General features: G+C 36.7%; 1 protein-coding gene and 3 long non-coding RNA genes across 4 annotated transcripts; 2 read left to right on the top strand and 2 right to left on the bottom strand.

Moving 5' to 3' along the window:
• Positions 1–730: 730 nt before the first annotated feature.
• Positions 731–3,722, bottom strand: LOC140229421 (uncharacterized). The gene is made up of 3 exons (XR_011901299.1): positions 3,596–3,722; positions 1,556–1,733; positions 731–844 (listed from the first exon to the last, which is right to left on the bottom strand). It is a non-coding gene; the product is annotated as an uncharacterized lncRNA (long non-coding RNA).
• A 2,621-nt stretch (positions 3,723–6,343) lies between these two features.
• LOC140229470 (uncharacterized) lies at positions 6,344–8,991 on the top strand. Its single transcript, XR_011901307.1, has 3 exons — positions 6,344–6,571; positions 7,545–7,667; positions 8,850–8,991. It is a non-coding gene; the product is annotated as an uncharacterized lncRNA (long non-coding RNA).
• Positions 8,992–10,647: 1,656 nt separating this feature from the next.
• Positions 10,648–14,448, top strand: LOC140230099 (uncharacterized). Its single transcript, XR_011901355.1, has 2 exons — positions 10,648–11,205; positions 12,508–14,448. It is a non-coding gene; the product is annotated as an uncharacterized lncRNA (long non-coding RNA).
• Positions 14,449–17,002: 2,554 nt separating this feature from the next.
• LOC140230098 (putative nuclease HARBI1) lies at positions 17,003–22,063 on the bottom strand. Its single transcript, XM_072310303.1, has 4 exons — positions 21,716–22,063; positions 18,725–18,991; positions 18,185–18,321; positions 17,003–17,282 (listed from the first exon to the last, which is right to left on the bottom strand). The coding sequence occupies exons 1-4, from the start codon at positions 22,061–22,063 to the stop codon at positions 17,003–17,005; spliced, it is 1,032 nt and encodes a 343-aa protein (XP_072166404.1).
• Between the last annotated feature and the right edge of the window lie 375 nt (positions 22,064–22,438).

Here is a 22,438-nt window from a genome sequence, read left to right as displayed (position 1 = left end):
GATTTGCATATAGTTAGAAACTTTGATCGTTCATGCATGAAGAGATAAGGTCAAATGAGTACATTATGGTCATTTCAGACCTTTCTGTGATCACTGAAGCATGACGTGTTATGGTCTGATGATAACGATTAATTTCTTTTGTTTTTATGGAATTTTAAATAGTATCTTGCCATTCTATACATAACTCTTAGCATTTCATTGGGTTATATTCATTTTGACATGACTTAAACTTTGAATTATTAATATCATGGCTAAACCTCTGTACAAACTCTATGGTGGCAACTTTCACTAGAAATTAGTTCATTTAAATATTCTTTTTACAATGAAAAATGCCAATTGAAATATTAAGAATCCTACATCAAATTCCATCATATTGTGTCACCTATCAAAGCATTGAGTGAAACCATATTCAACGAAGCATTTCAGTGATCACTGAAAGGACTGATAATGACCATAAATGTGCTCACTGGACCATATCTCTTTATACATGAATGATCAAAGTTTGTAACTATATGCACATCAAAGGCTACTGATCTGTTTTTTACTTGTAGCAAACTATCTGATCACCACTTGTATGATTTAGAAATAATCTCAGTTATAATGTAATTCATTATGTCAGAGTGTCCAACATGCAAGAGAGGCGTTGACTAATTTTGCTGCCAACTGTAGATGATCAAGATAAGATGATTTCTCAACTTGCTTAAATAGCTAAAAGTAATCATTTAACACACCAAATGAAGATGGTGGAATATCCATGACACTGTCACTTGACTTTTCCATTTGCATCTTGCCCCCAGTCCTTAACTCTGAAGTGGATGAAGTTCACATGTTGTCTGGTCCTTGGCTGTTTGGAGTTTATTCAATATACAAGAACAGTTAATATCTTACAAACAAAACAATCGTGCAGGACATGGGACATTAGAAAGTATGTTAGAGATGGGTGCTTTGCCTTTGCTATAACAAGCTATAGCAATCAAATTGAAAAGCCCTACCATTGATTTTGAAAGACTGAATTCACTAGTATCTACTGATCCATAAGCTGTAAATAGGACTTTTCACAGTTTAAAATGATTAGCTATGTCGAATATTCTTGTTTCAAACATTGTAAGAGCATGAGGTTGTTTTGCTACTAGAAAAGGGAGAGGGTAAATAAACAATCATAGTAGGGCCTACAATATTAAGATAACGTGACTGCTAAAGTTTGTTTCAGGAGCTTGATACATGTAGACATGCAGGTACCCCCTCCCCCTTCCATGAATTATCTCTTTTCAATTGGATCAGTATGTAATATTCTACAGATAGTGAAATAAAAAAAAAAATGCAAAAAACAGTTGTTTCTAGAAAGGTCACTATTCACTGGATAAGAATGTTTGTTTTCAATTACCAAGATGGACATTACAGCAAACATTGTTTTCAATATTTCCTGTCTAACACTATTCAACTAAAAATCCAGAGACAATTTGATGTCCAAATGTAAATAATGTTGCAATTGTAGTATTTGAAAATATACAGATATGTTGTCTGCTAAAATAGTATTATAAGCTAAAATACTTGCATTCTGTTGAAGGTGACCATGCTGGTTGATAAGTCTCGACGAAGTTCAGTAGCAGTCTAGCTGTGGAGAAGATGGAAGTTCAGCAGTTTGGTTCTGTGTTCAGTGAAGTTCAGCAACTGACTCTGGGCTTTATGAGATGCAGAAGTCTGATTGTAGCAGTCTGACTGATGTTCCATATCTAACATTATTAATAAAAATGTGAATACAAAATAGAAAGTGTGTTTTCAAACTGTTGTTTGATTATACAAGATTTTACACACAATATCTAGAATCTGCATGAAATTTGAAATCAGTTCACATGTTTTTGCAGTTTAAATATATATAGGACCTTATATTATTATTATTATTTTTTTTTTGGGGGGGTTGATTAATAGACATACTACTAGTATTTGAGTTGTCTCAATTCAACATGTGTAAGCCTATAGTTTGGGGTATTATGACTTCTTGAGGTTCTAGATCTTGTTGATAGGCATCCATGTTGCAAGGTCTACATCTACCTAAGATCTGGTAGGACCAACTGTACTGTGGCTTCACATTCGGGTTGATCACAGTTACAGCCTGAGATGCAGCCACAGTCTGACTCTGATCATCAACTGTTGTCATGTCATCATCATCAATTAAATTGCTAAAAGAAGTTGTGTAAGCCGTACTAGCATCGGAGTATGGACCTATAGAATCTACTAACTGCCTAGATAGATAGCACTATTTAGAAGACCTATTAACTTCCTTACTGATGAGTGATAGGCCTACTTATGTTAATGATAATATGTTTAAGAATACCAAGGCTAAGGGTCTAGTCTGGTTATACTTTTGGTATACACTGGTTAAGTAGTATCTAGGTCAGTAGGTGCTACTCAGGATCACTATACCACTGGATTCTAGATCTATAGACACCTGGTAGTATAGCAGTAGAATTCTAGAGGTTCCATGCCAATGAATTTAGGTAAACATCATTCTCTATCTTATTGTGACACATGCATTGCGATTACAGTGCTGTACGCACTTAGAATTGTGGAAGATAGCTTTCAAGTCTGAACCAAGATCTGAACCACGGTTTCCAATTCATATTCTGTGTAGACCTGGATCTACGTAACCTACTACTACTAGGCCCTACTACTACTACTAGATCTAGTTAGTTTAACCACTGTCGACTCTCCAGATAGTACTACCGGCCCTAACCCCAGGGCACTCTCTGTTAGTTGTACAAAGTGCTTCGCATTTGGGCTGGTCGCTGTTATTATAACCCCTAACCCCTATTATTTTACAAGTTTTTGTTGTAGACCTATAGTAACGTTAGATAGTAACATTAGGACTTGTAAACGTAACAATGACACAGGTAACGTACAGCTGGTTCTCTGTAGTGTAAATGCTAACGCTATAAGTTCATGTTAGGGCCTAAAAAACATTAGGCTTAGGGTAGGCCCATAATTCTGTTGGACAAAATAACCTAGATTTTCTAGACTGAAAAAAAAACAACAACAGATTTTTCCTGTCGATTTGACACAAAACGGAAAATTTGTATCACTTCAGAATACTATCCACACAGCTAGTGACAGTGTAATTATTCAATGTTAGACACGTCTTCAAAAATATAGGCCTAACTTTAATAATATTGATAATAATTAAAATGCAGACCAATTCTTATGAAATTTCCGGTTTCTTCTTCGATCCCTTCACTATTGACTATTACCTGCAATTCACCCATACATGAACAAATCGGGCAATTGCTCTCATGAAATATCTGCACGCTAAATATATCATAAAAATCAACCCACAAACATTTCTATTACTTGTAGAAGTTGTAGTAGCATGCTAAGTAACAAACTACCTAACTCAGCTGGCCATTTGGTCATTCAAACAAACGGCGATGTGCCTACGTGGGACTATTGTGATAACGCTACTACCGGTAAGATTAGATCTACATCTAGCTAGCCCTTTGGAGAATTGTAGAAGATTCGAACAAAAATATATCCAAATAATATCACATTATGAATCCACATGCATTACTTTTCAATTGTACACAGCTTTAAATATACTCACTAATAGAAATATGTACTGGTAGCGGTGTAGAATGCAACTTAGCCTCTAGGATCCTGCCTCCGTCGTAGATCTGTTGCCTCTGCGCTGTATACACTGTGTGTATACGTGCTATGTCTATGTAGCGAGTGCTCAACGCATGTAACACAATAGGGAGAAAAAGTTAATGATAATATGCTAATGATATGTTAATTAGTATTACCCTCGAACATGACGATTGAAAAAATTAAAGTCTCTCATAGCTTAGGAGAGACTTCGTGAAATGGTTTTTACTTCTCTGTGAAAGTCTCTCCTAGCTTAGGAGCGGCTTGGCCATTTTAAGATTTATGTGATAGCTTTTATGTGATAGCTTCATGAAACGGACCCCTGGGCCCTGTTGCATAAACAACCTGAGAAAAACTCAGGTTAGCGGTAGATGTGTACCCGAGTTTTATGGTTAAGTCAATTTCTCTGGTTAAAAAAACTAAGGTTACGTTATATCGGCCTTCATTTAATTGAATAATCGTGAACGAGGATGAAAGGGGGAGATATCATGATTTCCTCCGTGTCAGCTAGCTCCGCGCGCACTGTCTGTGTGCAAATTCTGCCGTCTGCATTCATCCGCTATACTTGTAGCTGTTTGCATTTGACGCCGACTCACGATCGTACGATCAACGAACATAAACATTCGAGCGCAAGGCAGAGGACCGGACGGACACCACAGAGCGTGAGCATGTCGAACACAAATGAAGTAAATATGCATTTTAATCAATTTATTTCGTCATGATGGTGACTTCTTAAACCTCCGTAGTCGTAGTCGGGTTAGACTTGTCTTTATCTTTGCTTCCACATACTAATGTGTATGGACATGGTGCCAGTGGACACAGCACAGGCAGGCAGGTCAGAACGAGAGGGAACCGATACGATATCACGATTTGGCCATAATGCATTTGAACCAACTTCTCCGTCGCATTCTTGAGCATGTTTTAAGAAATTTTCCTACTGAATGCACGGGCAAAACCTATAACCGTTAGCAGTTGGTCAGTCAGAAATAGACCATAGACGCTCAAGTCAGAAATACAGTAACTATACACAGCCCAGTCGCTGTACATGGTACGTCGCGACAGGGCTGTTTTCGCATAGCGTAACAGTGTCTGGTCGGGCTAGAAATACAGTAGTAACATTAGACGCTTCGCCTTCGCGCTTCTTATTGACTTATTATCCTGTCATTAGTGTCAAAAAAGAAGTACTAACCAGTTAACGTTAGGCCTAACTACAATAAGTTCTTATACTCCGCCGAATGATTAGATTTACATTGATTAGGGCCTACTATTAGTAGCACTAAGACGTTAGCAGTCATTACTCTAAATTTACTGCAATAAAGATGAAGCATGAGGTTGACATGAATTACAGTGAAAAATTGATGAAAGTGGGAGGGCATTAATAAAGAAGCCCGACATTAGACAGGTGAATACAGGTGAATAGTTAGTAGTGGTAATTTACTAAGACTCCGTTACGTACCGTAGTACTACTACTACTACTACAGTACTACTACTAGATCCTAGTACCATATGGTACATGTATAGTACATCTAACGTTAGGCCCTACATACTTTAAACATTAAACAGTGAGTGTCTTACTACAGGTATCGTTAGGGCCAGCTACCACCATGTATGCCTACACGAGTCGGTAACACAACCGACCGGTTACGTTTGGGTTCGGATGTGCGAGTGCCGTAAACTTTAATGTTAGTACTAACTAACGTTAGTAGTTTTCCATACGGTGGAGCGAGGGATGTTCCAGGCCAAAACCTTGAATAGTGCAACTTGGCCTGGGGGCCGGTGGACTAACCACCCTGAATAGTAACAAAAAAAACCTAAAATACATTTCAAATGCACCCACTGTCTTGTTGTAGTAGGCATTGACATTTTCTGAAGTTGGTCTGGACATGTATTGGAAAAATGAACCTTGAAAGTTTAAACTTAAAGTTTGACGGCATTCCACCTTGTAAAAGTGCTGACTAAGTGATACAGAGACTCAAAGCTTGCGTTCGTCGGAATCATCCATAGGTAGGCCCTATCCGTAATTAGATAGACTGTGGTTTCTCTAGAATATACAGTGGGTAGGCCTAGGCCTACTCTTAGAATGTGTCTGAGCCCTAGCGGACGCTGTCATGTTGTGACATGCTGTGTATCAACATGGCTGTGGGTAGTTAATCAATGTGTAAACTAGCGTTACATGAATACACTGACATTAATTTTCTGTGTGTTATGGGTCATACTGAGTGAGAAAATTCAATCATTCATACATGAATTACATTCTCATGATATTAAGTGCCTTCAAGTAGGGGTGCTGTTCGTTATTCCGATTGTTCGCTATTCTGAAGGTTCATTATTCTGAAGGGTCGTTAATCCGAAACACACAAATTCCCTATACCTAGAGGTTCGTTAATCGGAAAATGAAAAAGGGTTCGTTATTTCGAAAGTTCATTATTTTGAAGATTCGTTAATCCGAAAATGAAATTTGAAAAAATGAACCTTTGGAATAATGAATCATTGGATAAGAGCCTGCGGAATATGAACCTTCGGAATAAGGAGCTGTAATCTCAAGTAGTACAGGAGTAGGCGTACGAATTCCTGAGGATCCTAAATTCCTATATTATAGGTACTTTTATAACTTGTTCCACTTATAGATCTACTTATCTGTAAAATTTACATAATGCATGGACCTACATTGTACGTAGGTCTATAAATGTAAGTAATACATGTTGCACTTCTATTAAGATTATTTAACTACTACAACCCAGTACCACAGTATACTGTTAATACCGATACCAAGTACGTTTGATTGCATCTGGAATATCATCATTTTTTAAAGATCCTACATGATTCTCTACAACTAGGTATAACTTGAAGACAGTTGAAGATAAGAAATGGGACTACCGTGGTACCAAACATGAATCTACATTGAAGTACCGTTACCACAATTTGTATGCTACCGGTACTCATTTATGTTACAACGTTTCTTCTATTCAACAGATTGTACTTAGGTTGAAAGGAGATAATCTTTTGCTAGAGTAGAACACCATCAATTGCCTTCAAAAACATTTCATTGAGGGGTCAGTTATAGCACGATGTCCATCGACCCTGATGTAGTGATAGTGTCCAATAATTAAGTGATAGACCCGACGTACACGTTGTGTAGCTGTAACAGTAAAAGAAAATTCTTCATAAAATCCATACCCCAGAGACATAATGAATTAATGCTACCTTCTTTCTTCTACTATGGAGCTGCTATGCTTACAAGACAGAACAAGTATGTACACTTGTATGAAAATATTTGATTACAATTAGGGTAAATTTTTGGTTTGTAGTCAGGGTTGAGGTAAAGCATGAAGTTAGGATATGGCTGAACATAACCTGAATAACCTCGCCATGCATGTATAAAGCCATAATTTTAACGTAACATAAATGCTTACAATACAACTTTAAACCCTAAACATGTCTGATGCTAAAACCTAGGTTTAAAACCTTTATCTTACAATTAATTGAGCATACAACGTTCTGTCAATATACACTGCATTACCTTAAAGTAAAGGACGGTTTAGGCCCATATTATCATCTTCATTTTGATTTGAAAAGACGCACTGTGAAATAACATGGCAAAGTATGCAACCCTAACACTAAAACTACACCTCATGTTATTCATGTTAAGATCAAACAAGGTTGATTATTTATGTTCATATTAATCAAGAGATATAAATGCAAAAAATTGTCATAAATGTCAGTTATGATAGCAGTTCTGTTAAGGCTGATGTATTTGATAGTGAAACAGTGGATGACAATAAAATTATATAATTTTTTTAACGATATCACAAATGTATAGGTTTTATCAAGTCCACTTGTACAAGGATTCATAAATCCTAAATGAGTACCATGTTCACTAGCAGTTTTTACTTCTCTTATCTGCATAGACTTCTGCGATGCTAAAGAAGAGGAGGGAGAAGTACACTACACCACAAATCAAATTTGTTTGTGACTACGTGGCTGAGAACCACATGCGTCTATTTGGCCAGCCGGCAAGTGGCTGTGAGAGGGTAATCACCAAACTTGTCTCTTTTTCAAACTTTAAAAAGTTAAAAAAGTTTTATTAATGACCAACAAGATACAGATCGTTTCGAAAAAAGGTAATCCAACTTTGGAGGGTCACCATTTCTTAATTGTCATCTATGAAGAGCTCAATGTTGCTTGTAAGGAAAGGGGAACTCTTCCTCTTTGTATTGATAATTATGTTGACAATTGTCATTCATGATTGAGCAAATGAACTTCAAAGACAACAATGACAAATTGCACTTTTTCCAAGATTAAATGTTATTGCAAAGGAACAATGCATGTCTCGCTGCATGGATGAGATCTTTCATTGGAAGTGGTCAAAATATCGGGCAAGCCTGCACGACTGCAGATTCGTGTTTTTAGGGTCTCTTCTAACGTTTTATGGTTCACAACCTTCAACAATACCCTATTGTCGATAACTTGGTCCTTCCCATTAGGGCTTAACCATTGTCCAATTTACTGTCTTATAATATTCAAGAAATGGTTTGTCACTGGGAGCTATGTCTTGAATATGAACAGAGAAAATGGACTGTGTGAGTTGCCGTCTGTGGGATTGACCAAGTTATCGAACGAAAGGCCATTTTCAAGGTTATGGACCATAAAATGTTAGGAGAAAACCTAAAGAAAAACCCTAAACACAAATCCTAAATACAAACCTACATTCGTACAGGCTGGTGTACCTAGCAATAACACGTAAACTTGAAAAAAGTGCAATTTGTCATTGTTGTCTTTAACGTTCATATAATCAGTCATGCATGAAAATTGTCAACATAATTAAGGATCAATACAGAGAGGAATAGTTCCCCTTTCCTCACAACCAACACTGTGCTCTTCATAGCAGACAAATTACAAAATGGTAGCCCTCCAAAGTTGGGTTACCTTTTTTGATAAGCTCTGTATTACAGTGCAATGTAAATTATCAGTTTCCACGTATTGTGGATACATCTGCATGCTTTGTTGTACTCAATAATGGAAATAGTGATATGTTATATCTTGCATTATCCACTCGGCAAGTGTTTCCATTTTAAAATGCACTTTTGTGAGTATGTTAAAGATATTAAGAAAGTTATTATCAAGGATCAATTTGATAATAATTAAAATATTGATGTTTTCTGAAAGGGAAAAATTACTGTCTTCTTTATTGACATTCATCAAACATTTCAAAGGTGTCAAAGCAGCGTAGAGAATGCTGGGATACCCTTGCACGTCAGATGGCTGCTATCGGATGTCCTGGAAGAAGCGGGTCAGAGATGAGAATCCTGTGGAGCGACCTGAAGAAAAGAGCGAAGAAGTATGAAGAAGACAGAAATCGAACAGGTAGTTTGACTTATATTTTCATGCTAGAAAGAGACTCTTTAACATTTTTTTTTACTTCATTTTTGTTTGTGCATTGAGAAAACTAATGCCTGCAATAGATTGACAATGCAGTTTTGTGAATTACAAAATTTATCTAATAATTGAAATAAAAAAAAAAAAGAAGTTAAGCTCATATGTCCATAGCGTTGATAACTGCCCTTTTTCTTGAAAATTTTGAAAGTTCCATGATGGGTTTCATTAAATGTATTAACAGTTTGAAGAAAAAAGGGAAAATGGATGGCATTTTTTTCAACATCTTTTTTAAATTTGATTTCCATTCATATAGACATGATGTCATGTAATACAACTTTAACGAGTTGTAAGTCGATGGATCATATTATTTTTGAATTTGTGTGTATTAAAACATTTGAAATTACGGTATTTGACTCTTCAAATAGCATGCTTTTGCAAAAAAGTTTATAAAACCTGAAGTAATGAATCCTTAGGTGGAGGAGAGTTTGTGCACAAGGACACTATGGAAATGGTGTTGGCCTCTATGAGAGACACTGTGAGGTTTGGGATCAAAGGAGAGGAGGCAGAGACTGGTGCCTGCCAACAGGTTAGCTGTATGATGTCAGATTACAATTGTCTAGTTAGTATTGTAATGGTTTCTGGTAATTATATGCCCTCATCATGATAGATAAGATCATTTGTTCTTGCCCTTTTACAGAAAAGAACAACTTCCTCAATTTCAAAGTTATGAAGGAGCCTGACTATGTCAGTAGTACTCTCTACACTGAACTCACAGATACCCACTATTACTGCCCTTTATGTACTGTACCTGCCCCCCCCCCCAATGAGAATTCTCCATACCTGTGGCAATGATTTTGAATATCCATCCTATGCAAGACTCTTGAAGAGACATCCTCTCCTCAGTATCTTTCACGGGAACCACCAAATTTTTGAGACCCTGGAAATGTCAAGGATGTCATCGTTCGTGCTGAAGTACCTCTCTCCTCAACCATTCTTCTTCCATGCAGCATAGTGCCTTCAAATGCAAAGCCAACTGATACAATCATCCATGAGGGTGACACTTTCATCAACAAATCTACAAACCTCTTTCACCATTCTAAGGGCAATGTCAATAACACTACAACTAATGTTCTCATCATTTGCAAAATTTGTATGATCCTGTATATAGGGGGAACCAAGATCATCCTCAAGAGACAGTCATGTAGACGGTACAGAATGCACTGTCAACACAGCCATCATCGTCATTCCACTTGGCCACCAGTTTAATCTTAAATTATAATTTTTTAGACATGATTCTACAGTGTGTCAGATTTGTAGGTACTCATCTGGACACAGCCTGAATGAGCAGAGAGAAACTGTAGAGGAGACAGCTTGGCACCATGCAACTCACTGGCCTCAACATGCATTAGATTTATTACTAACAACAAACTTATTTTCAAGTTATTTTCAACTTATTTTTCCTAATTTTTTTAGGAGACAGCTTTTTTAGGAGACAGCTTGGCACCATGTAACTCACTGGCCTCAACATACATTAGATTTATTATTAACAACAAACTTATTTTCAAGTTATTTTCAACTTATTCTTCCTACTTTTTTTAGGAGATGGCTTTTTTAGGAGACAGCTTGGCACCATGCAACTCACTGGCCTCAACATACATTAGATTTATTACTAACAACAAACTTATTTTCAAGTTATTTTCAACTTATTCTTCCTACTTTTTTTAGGAGACAGCTTTTTTAGGAGACAGCTTGGCACCATGCAACTCACTGGCCTCAACATACATTAGATTTATTACTAACAACAAACTTATTTTCAAGTTATTTTCAACTTATTTTTCCTACTTTTTTTCAGTGATGTCCATACTTTTTCTAGTTGTTGTTGGGATTTTTTTTTTTCTTAAAATCCTACTTATTCCTAGTTTTGTGCTTAAAAATGCCCGGGGAAAAAATTGTGCAAGGCTACTTGAATAGCTGACATTCAGAAATTATGAGTAGACTCTAGTTGCAGATTCATAATGGTGGGGAGAGCCTCTTCAGCATGAAAGAGGATAACACAGACCAATCAACCACAAGACTGCTGCCAGCCTCAGCTTTTGCTCCTATGCAGATGTGATTGATCCCACTGATTTTGCAGCATAGACTGGGACTTGGAGTAGCGCTCAACCAGCTCTCATCATCTCTGAAAATTACCTGGTAAGCTTGCCATACACTAACAAGTATGAATTGACATGTGACTTCCAATGAATACAACTGAGGGAAAAAATGCTGCCTACAGCCTGTTTTAATGTATGTAGAATTCCAGTATATCATTTTTCATGCATGTCCCGGCATGCAAATCCTCTGAAACCAGAAATTTCCTTTGCTTTAATATGGTTTACCACAAAAATTATAAGATTTGTATCAAAACAATAAATAACACCTTCACATCCCTTTTACCTGAAATCCTTTTTTCTATAATAATTAACAACGATTGCAATTTGACAAACTTTACATGCAAGGAAGGTTTTCTCTACAAAAACTAGATCTGGTTGATGTGAGAATGAGTAATGCCCCCCCCCCCCCAAAAAAAAAAAAAAAATGGATTTGTAGGGACCAATTTGCATAAAACTTGCATATTACTGAGGCTAAATAAAAAAACACCTGGGTTACATAAGTTTTATCATTTTTCAAGAGTTCAAGGAAAGAAAATGTTAGTGGCAAAATTTGTCAAATTTAAAACTTTAAAAGCAAGACTAATGAGTTTTGAATGACTTGTAATATCTGTTTGAGTCACGGGCAGATGGTAGATACGAAAACTAGAAATCTCACAGTATTTGAGTGTGTAGAACTGTAATGGGCTAAGATTTGCAAAACAAAGGTGTTGATGCATTTAATAGTAGATATAATTTCACTTTGTAAGGCTTCTATGTCATGAGACAACCCCTTCTTCATGCATGTCCTGCCTGTATGATTGATAAAGAACGTAATGTGATAACATGTTCTCTCAGAGATTAATACTGAGTGCAACATGTAAGTACAGTGTACATAGTTTAACTTATCCTGTCATTTTGGAATATTTGAAAACATGCATTGTGCTCACATCCTTATTTCCAGTATCCTTCACATTTTGAAATGAAACAACACAATTTTAAATGAATGTAGATAAAAGTGTCATTTTTTATAGCTTTTGTCAAATACCAATATTTGTAATCTTTTCCAAATTTTGGTAAAACACATATATCTGTACAATGCCCAAACATTCAAAATGTAGATAAGAATTGTCATCTTTTAACTGGAAGCGTATAACATACCTTAAGCATTAATGTATAACCCTCACATCATGGAATGTATATGTCATATTTTGTGCGGTAATGATATCATATGGTAGGCATTTATGTCAATCACAGAATGATGTGTTCTCTATGCAGGTATAAGTGATCAAGATTTGTATTGCCTGAACTATTGAACATGCATTACATTGTTCTAAAAAAATTATGTCTTTGTTGTATTTTTCAGGGTCTCCTATGAGCAAAAGTGAGGCTGAGGCAGCAGGGTTGTGAGTACAAATGAAGATTAACATGTACCATGAAGAGTTCAGGTGATTATCAACGAAAACTACTCAAAAAAAAACAAACAAAAACAATGGCACATGTCCTGATTTATTCCTAATTTTTTCCTATAATGCCCTAATCTTTTCCTCTCATGTCCTACTATTTTCTACTTCTTTAGAGATTATGTTCCGACTTTATTCCTACTTTTTGTCGAGTCCACCGTAGGTGAGGGGAGACTATGGGATTGACTGCATCGTCTGTCCGTCCGTCCGTCTTCCGTCCATCCGTCCATCCGTCGTCCATTGTTTGTCCACCCGTCATCTGTCCGTCAGTCCGTCTGTCTGTCGTCCGTCTGTCCTTCGTCCGTCTGTCCTTCGTCCGTTCGTAACGCTAAACAAACTTCAATAACTCTTTACTCTGGGCTTCAATTGCATTCAAACTTCGAGGGAAGAGGGGTCATACATAGTTCCACATTTCACCATACATGAAGGTCACGTCAAGGTCAAAGCTCACAGGCAGGAGTCAATGAACTTTAGGGCCCAATGTTAAGTTTTTATGGTGCATTTCTGTTATGGGTCATAACTTTTGATCCATAGGTGTATTTATAACCAAACTTGGATGGTAGATGTCCCTTGGGGAGTGGATGGTCACCACAAGGTCAAAGGTCACAGGCAGGGGTGAACGAATTAAAAGGGCCCAATGTTTAGTTTTTGTGGCACGTTTCTTTTTTTCCCATAAATTTTAACCCTTTTATATCTCCGTTTATCTGTTATCTCTTTTTTTTTATAATCTGTTAGATCCCATTCGCGTACATTTCGTGTACGGAAATGGGCGAGACACATTATGACACTTGCCTTGTTTGTATTATCCCTCTTAAGCAATAGCAGGAACTGCTCTTTTTAGACCTTGCAAGGGAAAATTTTGCATGAAATTAATAATATATAAGCTCATCAAGCATCACCAAAATCAATGATACAATATCAATTTTAGAACAGCGAATTGTACAGGAGAGAGTTTTGCTCGAGGAATAGGCCCATTGTAGGGTTGTAGAGAAATGTTTCGTTTATTTCTTTCAGTCAAATGTGTTAAATGTGTGGAAATGTAAAAGCAGTGATTTCAACCAAAAGTTGTTTTATTAAAAGAGCAGATAAGTTTGACATTTAAAGATAATGTAAAGTTTTGGTACCTCAAAAGGTTCCCTGAGTTTCCTTGTCTTAGTTTGTGTTTCATATAACTGACACTGTGAGACTTACTTGCCCCAAAGTGCTCTCATGTCTTCGTAATTATGCAATAATGGTTTCATACCAGATTAGAGTGGGCTCTGAAAAATTCAAACGAGCTGTTAGTTTGACTCGACGCGGTACCACGAGAATCAATATACACGTATTGTACGAAACCATTAATGCTTGATTTCTAAGACATGAGACCACTTTGGGGAGAGTAAGTCTCACAGTGTTAGTTATATGAAAGGTCCTTTAACCTGAAACACAAACTAAGGCAAGAAAACCCAGGGAAACTTTTGAGGTAACAAGACTTTATACATGTATCATCTTTAAATTGGTTTGAAAAAGGTACAATTGCAGCCATAAATGTGATTGTGATTACACATTAAATGTATTTCAAGGGATTGCAGTATCAATGATGTTATATTGGCTTACATTTCGAATTCATTCAGCATACTTTGCTAGAATAACTAATTTAATGAAGATATGATGACACCATTTTAAATTCTGTAGTATGAGACAGCCAGTTGCAAGTGCACTGTACTTGCTGTTGCTAGGAATTATTGAGAGAAATCTCTCCAGCCGAATATCATTATTTTCTTTTGAAGCCATTTTTTTTTTACCCTCAACTATGTTCATTGTTTCTCAATGATTTAAAGGATGAATAAACTAACCGTAAAATTGCATCAGGCTGAGTGCAGTTTTCTTGGAGTGCTGCCCCCATCAATTTAACCCATGCTCTCGATGCTCATTTACCCCATGTAATAAATGTTATTTCTAGCAACTTCCTCCTCTCATTTCCATAATCTCATTTCACTTACTAACATACATACACACATAGTGCTTGTATACATTATGTGATTTGTGTGTGGTTGTAAATTACTTATATATAGGTATATATATAAGTATATACATACATACATATGTGATGTGTGTGTGCTTGTGTGTGTGTGTGTGTGTGTGTGTGTGTGTGTGCATGTGTGTGTATGTGAGTTTGTGTATGTAATATAGTGTATTTACCCATTCATCTAATTTCACCCCAAATCTCTCTTCATTGTGATGTTCACATTCTTGTCTTATCTTGCTCGCTGATTCTTTTCATCCTTCACAGGTTTCCCTTCTTTTAAGTCAACCTCACACACTCTTTTGCTCACGACTTTTGTAACCCCCTCCCTTTTTAACCCAGTCACCTCTTTCATTGTACGACTCCCTGATTGACAGCTTACCAAACCTGTTTTCTTCATTGTGTCTCCCCATCCACTTCATGATAGAACTTGTTTTGTTGTCTGTAGTTAACATAATGTGTCTGAATGTGCATTACATTTTTCATGTTTTATGTGACAAATGTTCTCTTAGAAGTCAAGAAATCATAACCTGTTCAATTCTAAGTTACTCCCTTGTCTTAATATGTTCTGGATGTGAAAATGAGTAGTAAAGTAAATCAGCGTTATGTTATTATAATGAATATTCAATTATACACTTTTTTAAAGAGAACAATCTATTAACAAATGTATAGGGTACATTTTTCATTTCTTTATTTGTTTTCGATATATCAAGAAGTGTGCTCTTAAGATAATTATGTTTGTAGGAAATTATGAAGACCATGATATTACCATACTCCCTTGTTGACCAACAGAAGTATATGCAAACCCCGTAACATCAGCATAAATCATAACACCATTGGATTCAACTTGCTAGGGACATGCAGTTCCAAAACATATTTATGCTTTCAATTGGAGTTTTAAAGGCAATACCAATAGCAGTGTGATCACACAAAATGTAATAAGTTCTGATATGCCATATACTGAAATATGATTTTTAAAAAAATGGAATTATTCCTTAAAAAATTAATTACAACAATTACAAAATATCTAAATTGAAACAATGCAAAACAGTGAGAATGACGTACAGCTATATTACCCACAAAGTGAAATCTTGAAGTGTACATGCACATTGTAGATAGTTTATTATATCAACCTTTGCGTTCATTCTTAAATGATACAATAATATTGCATACAATGTTTTACCTCAGACAATACATCATGTGCCATGTTCTTGGGCACTGTTGTCAGGCTTTGGTGTCTTGTGCAATTGGTATTGCAATCTATACTCTTGTCTTTTCTCATATTTCAGGTGACAACAAATAAAGTTTTTACAGGCATGCGTTTGTGTATGTGATGGAGATGATACATTAAAGTTAAACTAAATGAGATCCAGTCAGACATTTTACATTAATTGATGACCACAACACTCATTGAGGTTTTTACCAATATCAAAGAATTTGGCTTTCTGCTTGCTATTTTCACACTATTTACACACTATTTACAGCATTCACAGAATTCTGAGGCGTGTGCCATCCTCCAGGGCATGTCGTCAGACGTGAACGAAATCGAGGAGGATGTGGAAGAAACCATCACAAACAAGCCACAGAAAAGGAAGGCAGATAATCACTTTGAGTATCAGGAGCGACTGCTGGAGATTCAGCAGGCGATGCTCAAAACACAGCAGGAGACCCTTGACACTTTCAAGGAAATGCTGATCGTAATGAAGAAGTTTGCAAATACGCAAGAGCATTACCCCTCATTCTAAGGGATGTTATAAATTACATTTGATAGGGTCATGAATTTTCTGTTCCATATCTAGTTCTATTGTTTTCTTATTGTTTTCCACTTCACTTCTTAATTATTCATTTGACTCAAATGTGAAGTTTATGATTCCTGAAAATATTTCAATGACATTTCTTCAACAAGGTAAACCCCACCCTCTGCAATAATCTGGAGCAAACTTCGATTCTTAACATTTTTACAGTCAAACATTATAACCAAAGTTTAATCAGAAGCACATCAAAATGACATGAACTTGTGATAATGAGGTGGGCATGATACCCACTGCCCCTTAAAATGCCCAAATGATGTAGGCTAACTTAAGATTCTAATGTGATGCAATCTTTGACATCTAACGTTCATTTTGAATCCTATCTAGTTCAGTGCATTCCAGTAAGCTGGTAACAAGCAATTGATGCAGATGTTATTTAAAACACTGACTCATCTGTAATAGAGAAACTTGCAAGATGATTATATTTTTTTTCCTTGAAAGATGGAATGAATATTAGTAATTTCTCATTTCAGAACAGTATTTTCAGTCATAGCCTTCAGTGCAAATCTCCACTTAAGAGATATACAATGTACATGTATGTTACCATGTAGGGTAATGAGTGAGCATTTACTTTCCATTCATTTATGAAAAGTAGTTGTTGATGATATCTCTTCTGAGCGCTGTTCCAGTTGCTTCATGTCCATCTTGCTCTTCGTCATCAGCCTCTTCAGGTGCATCCTCTTCAATCTGTACTTGAGGTTCGTTTAAGTCCTTGCTTACGTTGTACAACACGCGACAGGCTACAATCACATCACATGCCCTGTCAGCGGCCATTTGGATTCCCTGTCCTAATAAGCAACGGAACTTATTCTTTACCTGTCCATTGACCTGCTCTATCACAATCCGTGTTCTGCAGTGTGCGCTGTATGAAATAATGACATCGAAAGTTAATAATCATTAGATTTAGTTTGACGAGGTTAAAATGATGGCACAATATTGGTGCACATGAGAATGATGTAGTGCAGAACAAACCATTTTAAGAGGACTTCAAATTTTATTTGATTAATATTGGGTTAGAAAGGACTGAAACATCCAAAAACAAAGTGTGAAAAACAAAGAGATCGTAAGAAAGTGTGGGTCCCACATTTCATTCGAATTGCTCTTTTTTGGGTATCTCACCCATGTTTAAATCACTTTTCATCAAATAAACATTGAATTCCTCATGGAATTACACGCTCTTTCATATTTCATAAGATATTTCTCATTATCTCACCAAAAAAATTTAGAAACCTTAAATTAGGTCTCAACCAAAACTACACGATCCCTTTAACTCTCATTCAGACATGGCAGTTGGGTTGCAGTAAGTTGTTGTTGTTGTTGTTTTTTTTTTTTGTTCTATATTAGGGAAAGAAGTGTTTTTTACACAAGGTATGTTTCAGCTAGATTATTATGATATCTTTACATGCAGAAGAATGAAATATTACCATACATCAAAACAGCATAATGGTGATATTCAAACTGTAATATATTAACATGAGTTAATGGAAATGGATGTTGGTATGGAGATTGAATATTCACCCGGAAATTATAGTCTTGCATTTGACAGTAAAACTTGCATTTAACTTTTCTAATTGCCATTTCAACAACAGTGATGTTTAGGTAAATGCTTATTGCGAGAGTTGTATATGAAGAAATCATATGCTTACATATACATGAAATTGTATTATTTTATTGTAGAATTTCTGAATATTGATATTTGATAGCAATAAAGCAACTGTTGTTATCAGTATTTGAGATTATCACTCAAGTTTTCTCTTTACTTACCGGTTGTATGCCCTTTCAGCATTAGTCTGTGGGTCTCGCAATGGAGTCATGAGCCAAGTTTGCAGTCTATACCCCGAGTCTCCAACAAGGATTCCTTCGAGTTCCCCTTCTCTGAATCTCCTTTCCAGGACACTGTTCTGTAATGAAAAGATTTATGTAAACATTGATAAAAAATGAAATAGATGATTGGGCAAAAGGGAAAAGAAAATGAGAGTGACTGAAATTTCTAAATACTTTTTTATTATGTTTCAGAAATTACCAACTTATTAAATTATAAGTACATTTTATTTAAAGATTTATTCTGCACACAGCATTCATGTTTCTATAAACTACAATAATTATGACATAAAGTAGGAAATGAGAGTTCATGCATCGCTGTGTTGGTCTTTCCTAACTTACACTCTTGATAGTACAGACCTCATGAATATGATGTTTGCTTGCTTTTTATCATGTGAGCATGAAAAGATAATGACATAAATAACTTTTTAGGATAAATTGATTTCAAGCCAATTCCATCTTTCATGCCACGTATATACTGACCCTCAAGATCCGGCTGTCGTGTGTGGAACCCGGCCACCTCGCCACCACATTTGTTATTTTGTATTTCCAGTCACATACAATCTGCACATTGATGGAATGCTTCCCTTTTCTATTGACGAATACATATTCGTCGTCGCCAAGTGGAGCACCATGGAGCTCGACGTGTGTGCAGTCGATCGCCCCAACGACATTCGGGAATCCGGCAAGTTCGTAGAAACCAATCTGGGCTGCCCTTACCTCCGCCATTGTTTCCGGAAACTTGATCACCTGTTGATGAACAATAAGATTTTATATTTTCAGTATATAGATTCTATGCCATCTCTCTCTCTATCTCTCTCAGTATATAGACTTTATATCATATACATTATAACTATGGATCCAGCTTATGGGAGACATTATATACTCATAACTACATTATGGAGGCACTTGACCTTTAGGAGGCAATTTTTAATGTATTAACTGGGCCAATATTATTTCCCATTCAATCGCATGATCTAAAGCAGACATCTCTTATTTATGCAAATTCTTCCTGAAGCTGGATCCAGAGTTATTTACGAGAGTTTTCATTTATACATATATGTATATATATATATATATATATATATATATACTCCTAGATGGGTCATTTGGAAGACATTTCCATTTGTTTTATATGCAAATTTATTATTACATGTTCAAAGGCAGTTTACGCAATGGAGACACGAAAATTGTCTCCTTAATGACCAGTTGTCTCCCCAATGAAGACACTTCCCCCCAATATGTCTCTCTAAGGTGCCAACTAGGGATATATATATATATATATCTGTATATATATATATATATATATATATATATACATATATATATATATATATTCATATTATTATTTTAGTGATCGTGATATCTGTAATCTCATTGATCAATCACACTCGGACCAACCACTGAATAACTTTCCGTATTCCGTGATATGACGTTATGATATTACACAGCTAGGTGTGCGTGTATGTGTGAGCGCATAATCAACTCGTGAGACAGCCGGCAATTTCAACAACATTCACAAGAGGAAATCAACCAGAAGAACGTTAGCACTTATACACTTAAGAAGATAAAATCGTTACCCCGTGCTTTTTCTTACGAACTGGTAATATCTACGGTCTGGCGCCATATTCCATTCAGCCTACAGCCTCGTGGAATATGGCACCAGACCATGGATATTTGCCCATTTTTCTGGATCAAGCAGGGGTTAAATAATATCTTTGAAACATTAAGAAGTAAGAACTTCAGTGCATTTTTAAGATGTATATACATACGTGATAAAAAATATCATTTAAAACATAAACACTCTCCTGTCATTGTAGAGGTCTTTTAGTCAATCAAGTATAGGTAGCTAAGGAACAAATGCAATGAAAATCAGAAAACCCATTCAAAAGTTATGAAATTAAATAATGTATTTGCACAATCACTGCATGCTGGATAAGAGGACTATACTGCAGTGAATGATATGGATTGTGTAGGCCTACAGTGATTATAACGAAAATATAAAGAAAAAATTAATGAAATATTACTTTTAGAAAAAAAAAAGTATGGTACACATTTTCTCGACTTGTCAATAACATAATTATATCGCATTAAGGGTGGTAACATTCTCCCTTGCCTTCTGAAAGAGGAAATTTAATATTTCATTTATTATGCGAGAAAAGTGAAAATATCTAGAATTATTTTTATCGTATGATAGCGTAAGTTGTATAGCTGTCTTCTCATCCAGCATTGACTTCGCAGAAACCTCACTTTGATAATAACTTTCAAACGAATTGTCCGATTTTGCTCAAACCCTTGCTGATGTGTTCTATTTATATTACTGCATTCACTCAATCCACATGTCTATGTGAAGGTCAAGTAGTCCTTTAATTTGACTGGCTTACTGCGCGATCGATTTAGCGAGCGATCTCTTGTTCCTGTACTATCGATTTAGTATAGTTACCATAGAGATAGATATGTGAGCTAACTGTGCATATACTGTAATGCATTATTACATGAACATAACTACAATGCACAGTGGTGTATCTCCTCGCTGCGTTGCTGCAGCTGTTTACAGACTGTTGCCACAGAAGCTCAAAAAAGAAATGCTGCCTGCTGGGAACCGAATGGTCAAATTACCGGTACTGTCAGAACCGAAGGTGAGCATAGGGCATTTACGACAAAAAATGGATTATTTAGGGCTTATAAATTTAAAAATCCAAGTTCCAACACGCCAACAGGTGCGCGTGCATGACGTGCACCATGCATGCCATAGCCTGAGAAGGCTCAGCTCGCTCACAGAGACACGACGTACATACCCTTACGCTCGTAGCCCTTGCTGGCAGTATACATTTAACCCTACGCAAATCTGTACTTATCGGACTACGTTACATACGATGACCGAAGATGCGTGTGCATGTAAAGGATGGGTGGTCATTTCACGTTACACTATTTTTGTGTCTAGTGGGTATTACTGTGAAGTATACTTAGCATGAACTTAAATGCAACAAGAGTAGTGTCATGATTCCTATTCCGACTAAGTTGATGATTGGTGTTCACAAACTCGGGAGGGAGATTGCATTTAGCCATAACGCAGCGCGGAGCACACTACTACACAGCCCGAGGACGGCGCTGCTCAGTCAGTCAGTGCAGGGTACCCGGCGGCGGGGGTGACCGTGGACCGACGGATTTCACCAGACTCGCTCGCTCGGTCAGTACCGTAGTAGCTAGACCCTATGTGTGAGTATTGTACTTCATTAGACCTTCAGGTAGACTTCTATCACACTAGTACTATTTATGTCGTAGTACATTTATGTAATAAATGCTGGGATATTTGTAAATTTGTATAGTATACTCTACTCGCAAAGCCTAGTCAAAACAATGGGTGTCAATTAAGCTCACATTCACAGTCAATGATTGAATGTTCTCATTAATAAAAACAGCCTTATCTACAACCAAACAATTATTATGAATGAAGATCAAAATAAGACTTACTTCATCCTTCATTTCACACAAAGCCAAGGTGACTTTCCTGATGGTTCGTGACGCCGTCGACAGATGTACGCCATGGATGCAGCTCGTGTCGTCAATCACTGCTCCAGTGGCATAATACTGCAACGCTACAAACACTTGCAAGCTTGGTGAAAGCGCCTTGTTTCTCTGCGTTTCTGGTTGAAGTTGTCCAGCCAAACGGTCTATGATGTTCATGCAACCGTTCCTTGTAAATCTGTACAGCTTATACATTTGGCTGTCTGAAAACACATCAAAAGGGTGCGTTCGATCTCGAAAAACGCGCTCTCTTCTCCGAGCAGCTAGGTTTATTGCCTCAAAGATGGCCGCCATGGTTACAAGTGAGACTTAACCGGAGAAATTTATATGTAACCTTTGGTCAGACAGCTAAGGTTAAATAACCTGAGTTTTTCAACCATTAACCGGGGAAAAACTACGGTAAATCTTTATGCAATGGAAAAACTCTGGTTAAAAATTCTTAACCGGAGTTTCTGGGTTTAACCATGAAAAAAACTCCGGTTAAGGTTTTATGCAACGGGGCCCTGGGCTTATTTTACTTGATGTCGAACTCGTGGGCTTTATTTACTCAGTGTCGAACTCGTGGGCTGTATAACTGGTGGGCTGTATGACTTGTGAGCTGTATGACTCGTGAGCTGTATAACTTGTGGGCTGTATGACTCGTGGGTGTCGGTCTCGTGACGTGCACCC

Source organism: Diadema setosum, chromosome 6 (assembly GCF_964275005.1).
Source record: "Diadema setosum chromosome 6, eeDiaSeto1, whole genome shotgun sequence".
Taxonomy (NCBI): Eukaryota; Metazoa; Echinodermata; class Echinoidea; order Diadematoida; family Diadematidae; genus Diadema; species Diadema setosum.
Note: the sequence above shows the minus strand (reverse complement) of the source record. Positions and strands in the feature narration are given on the sequence as shown.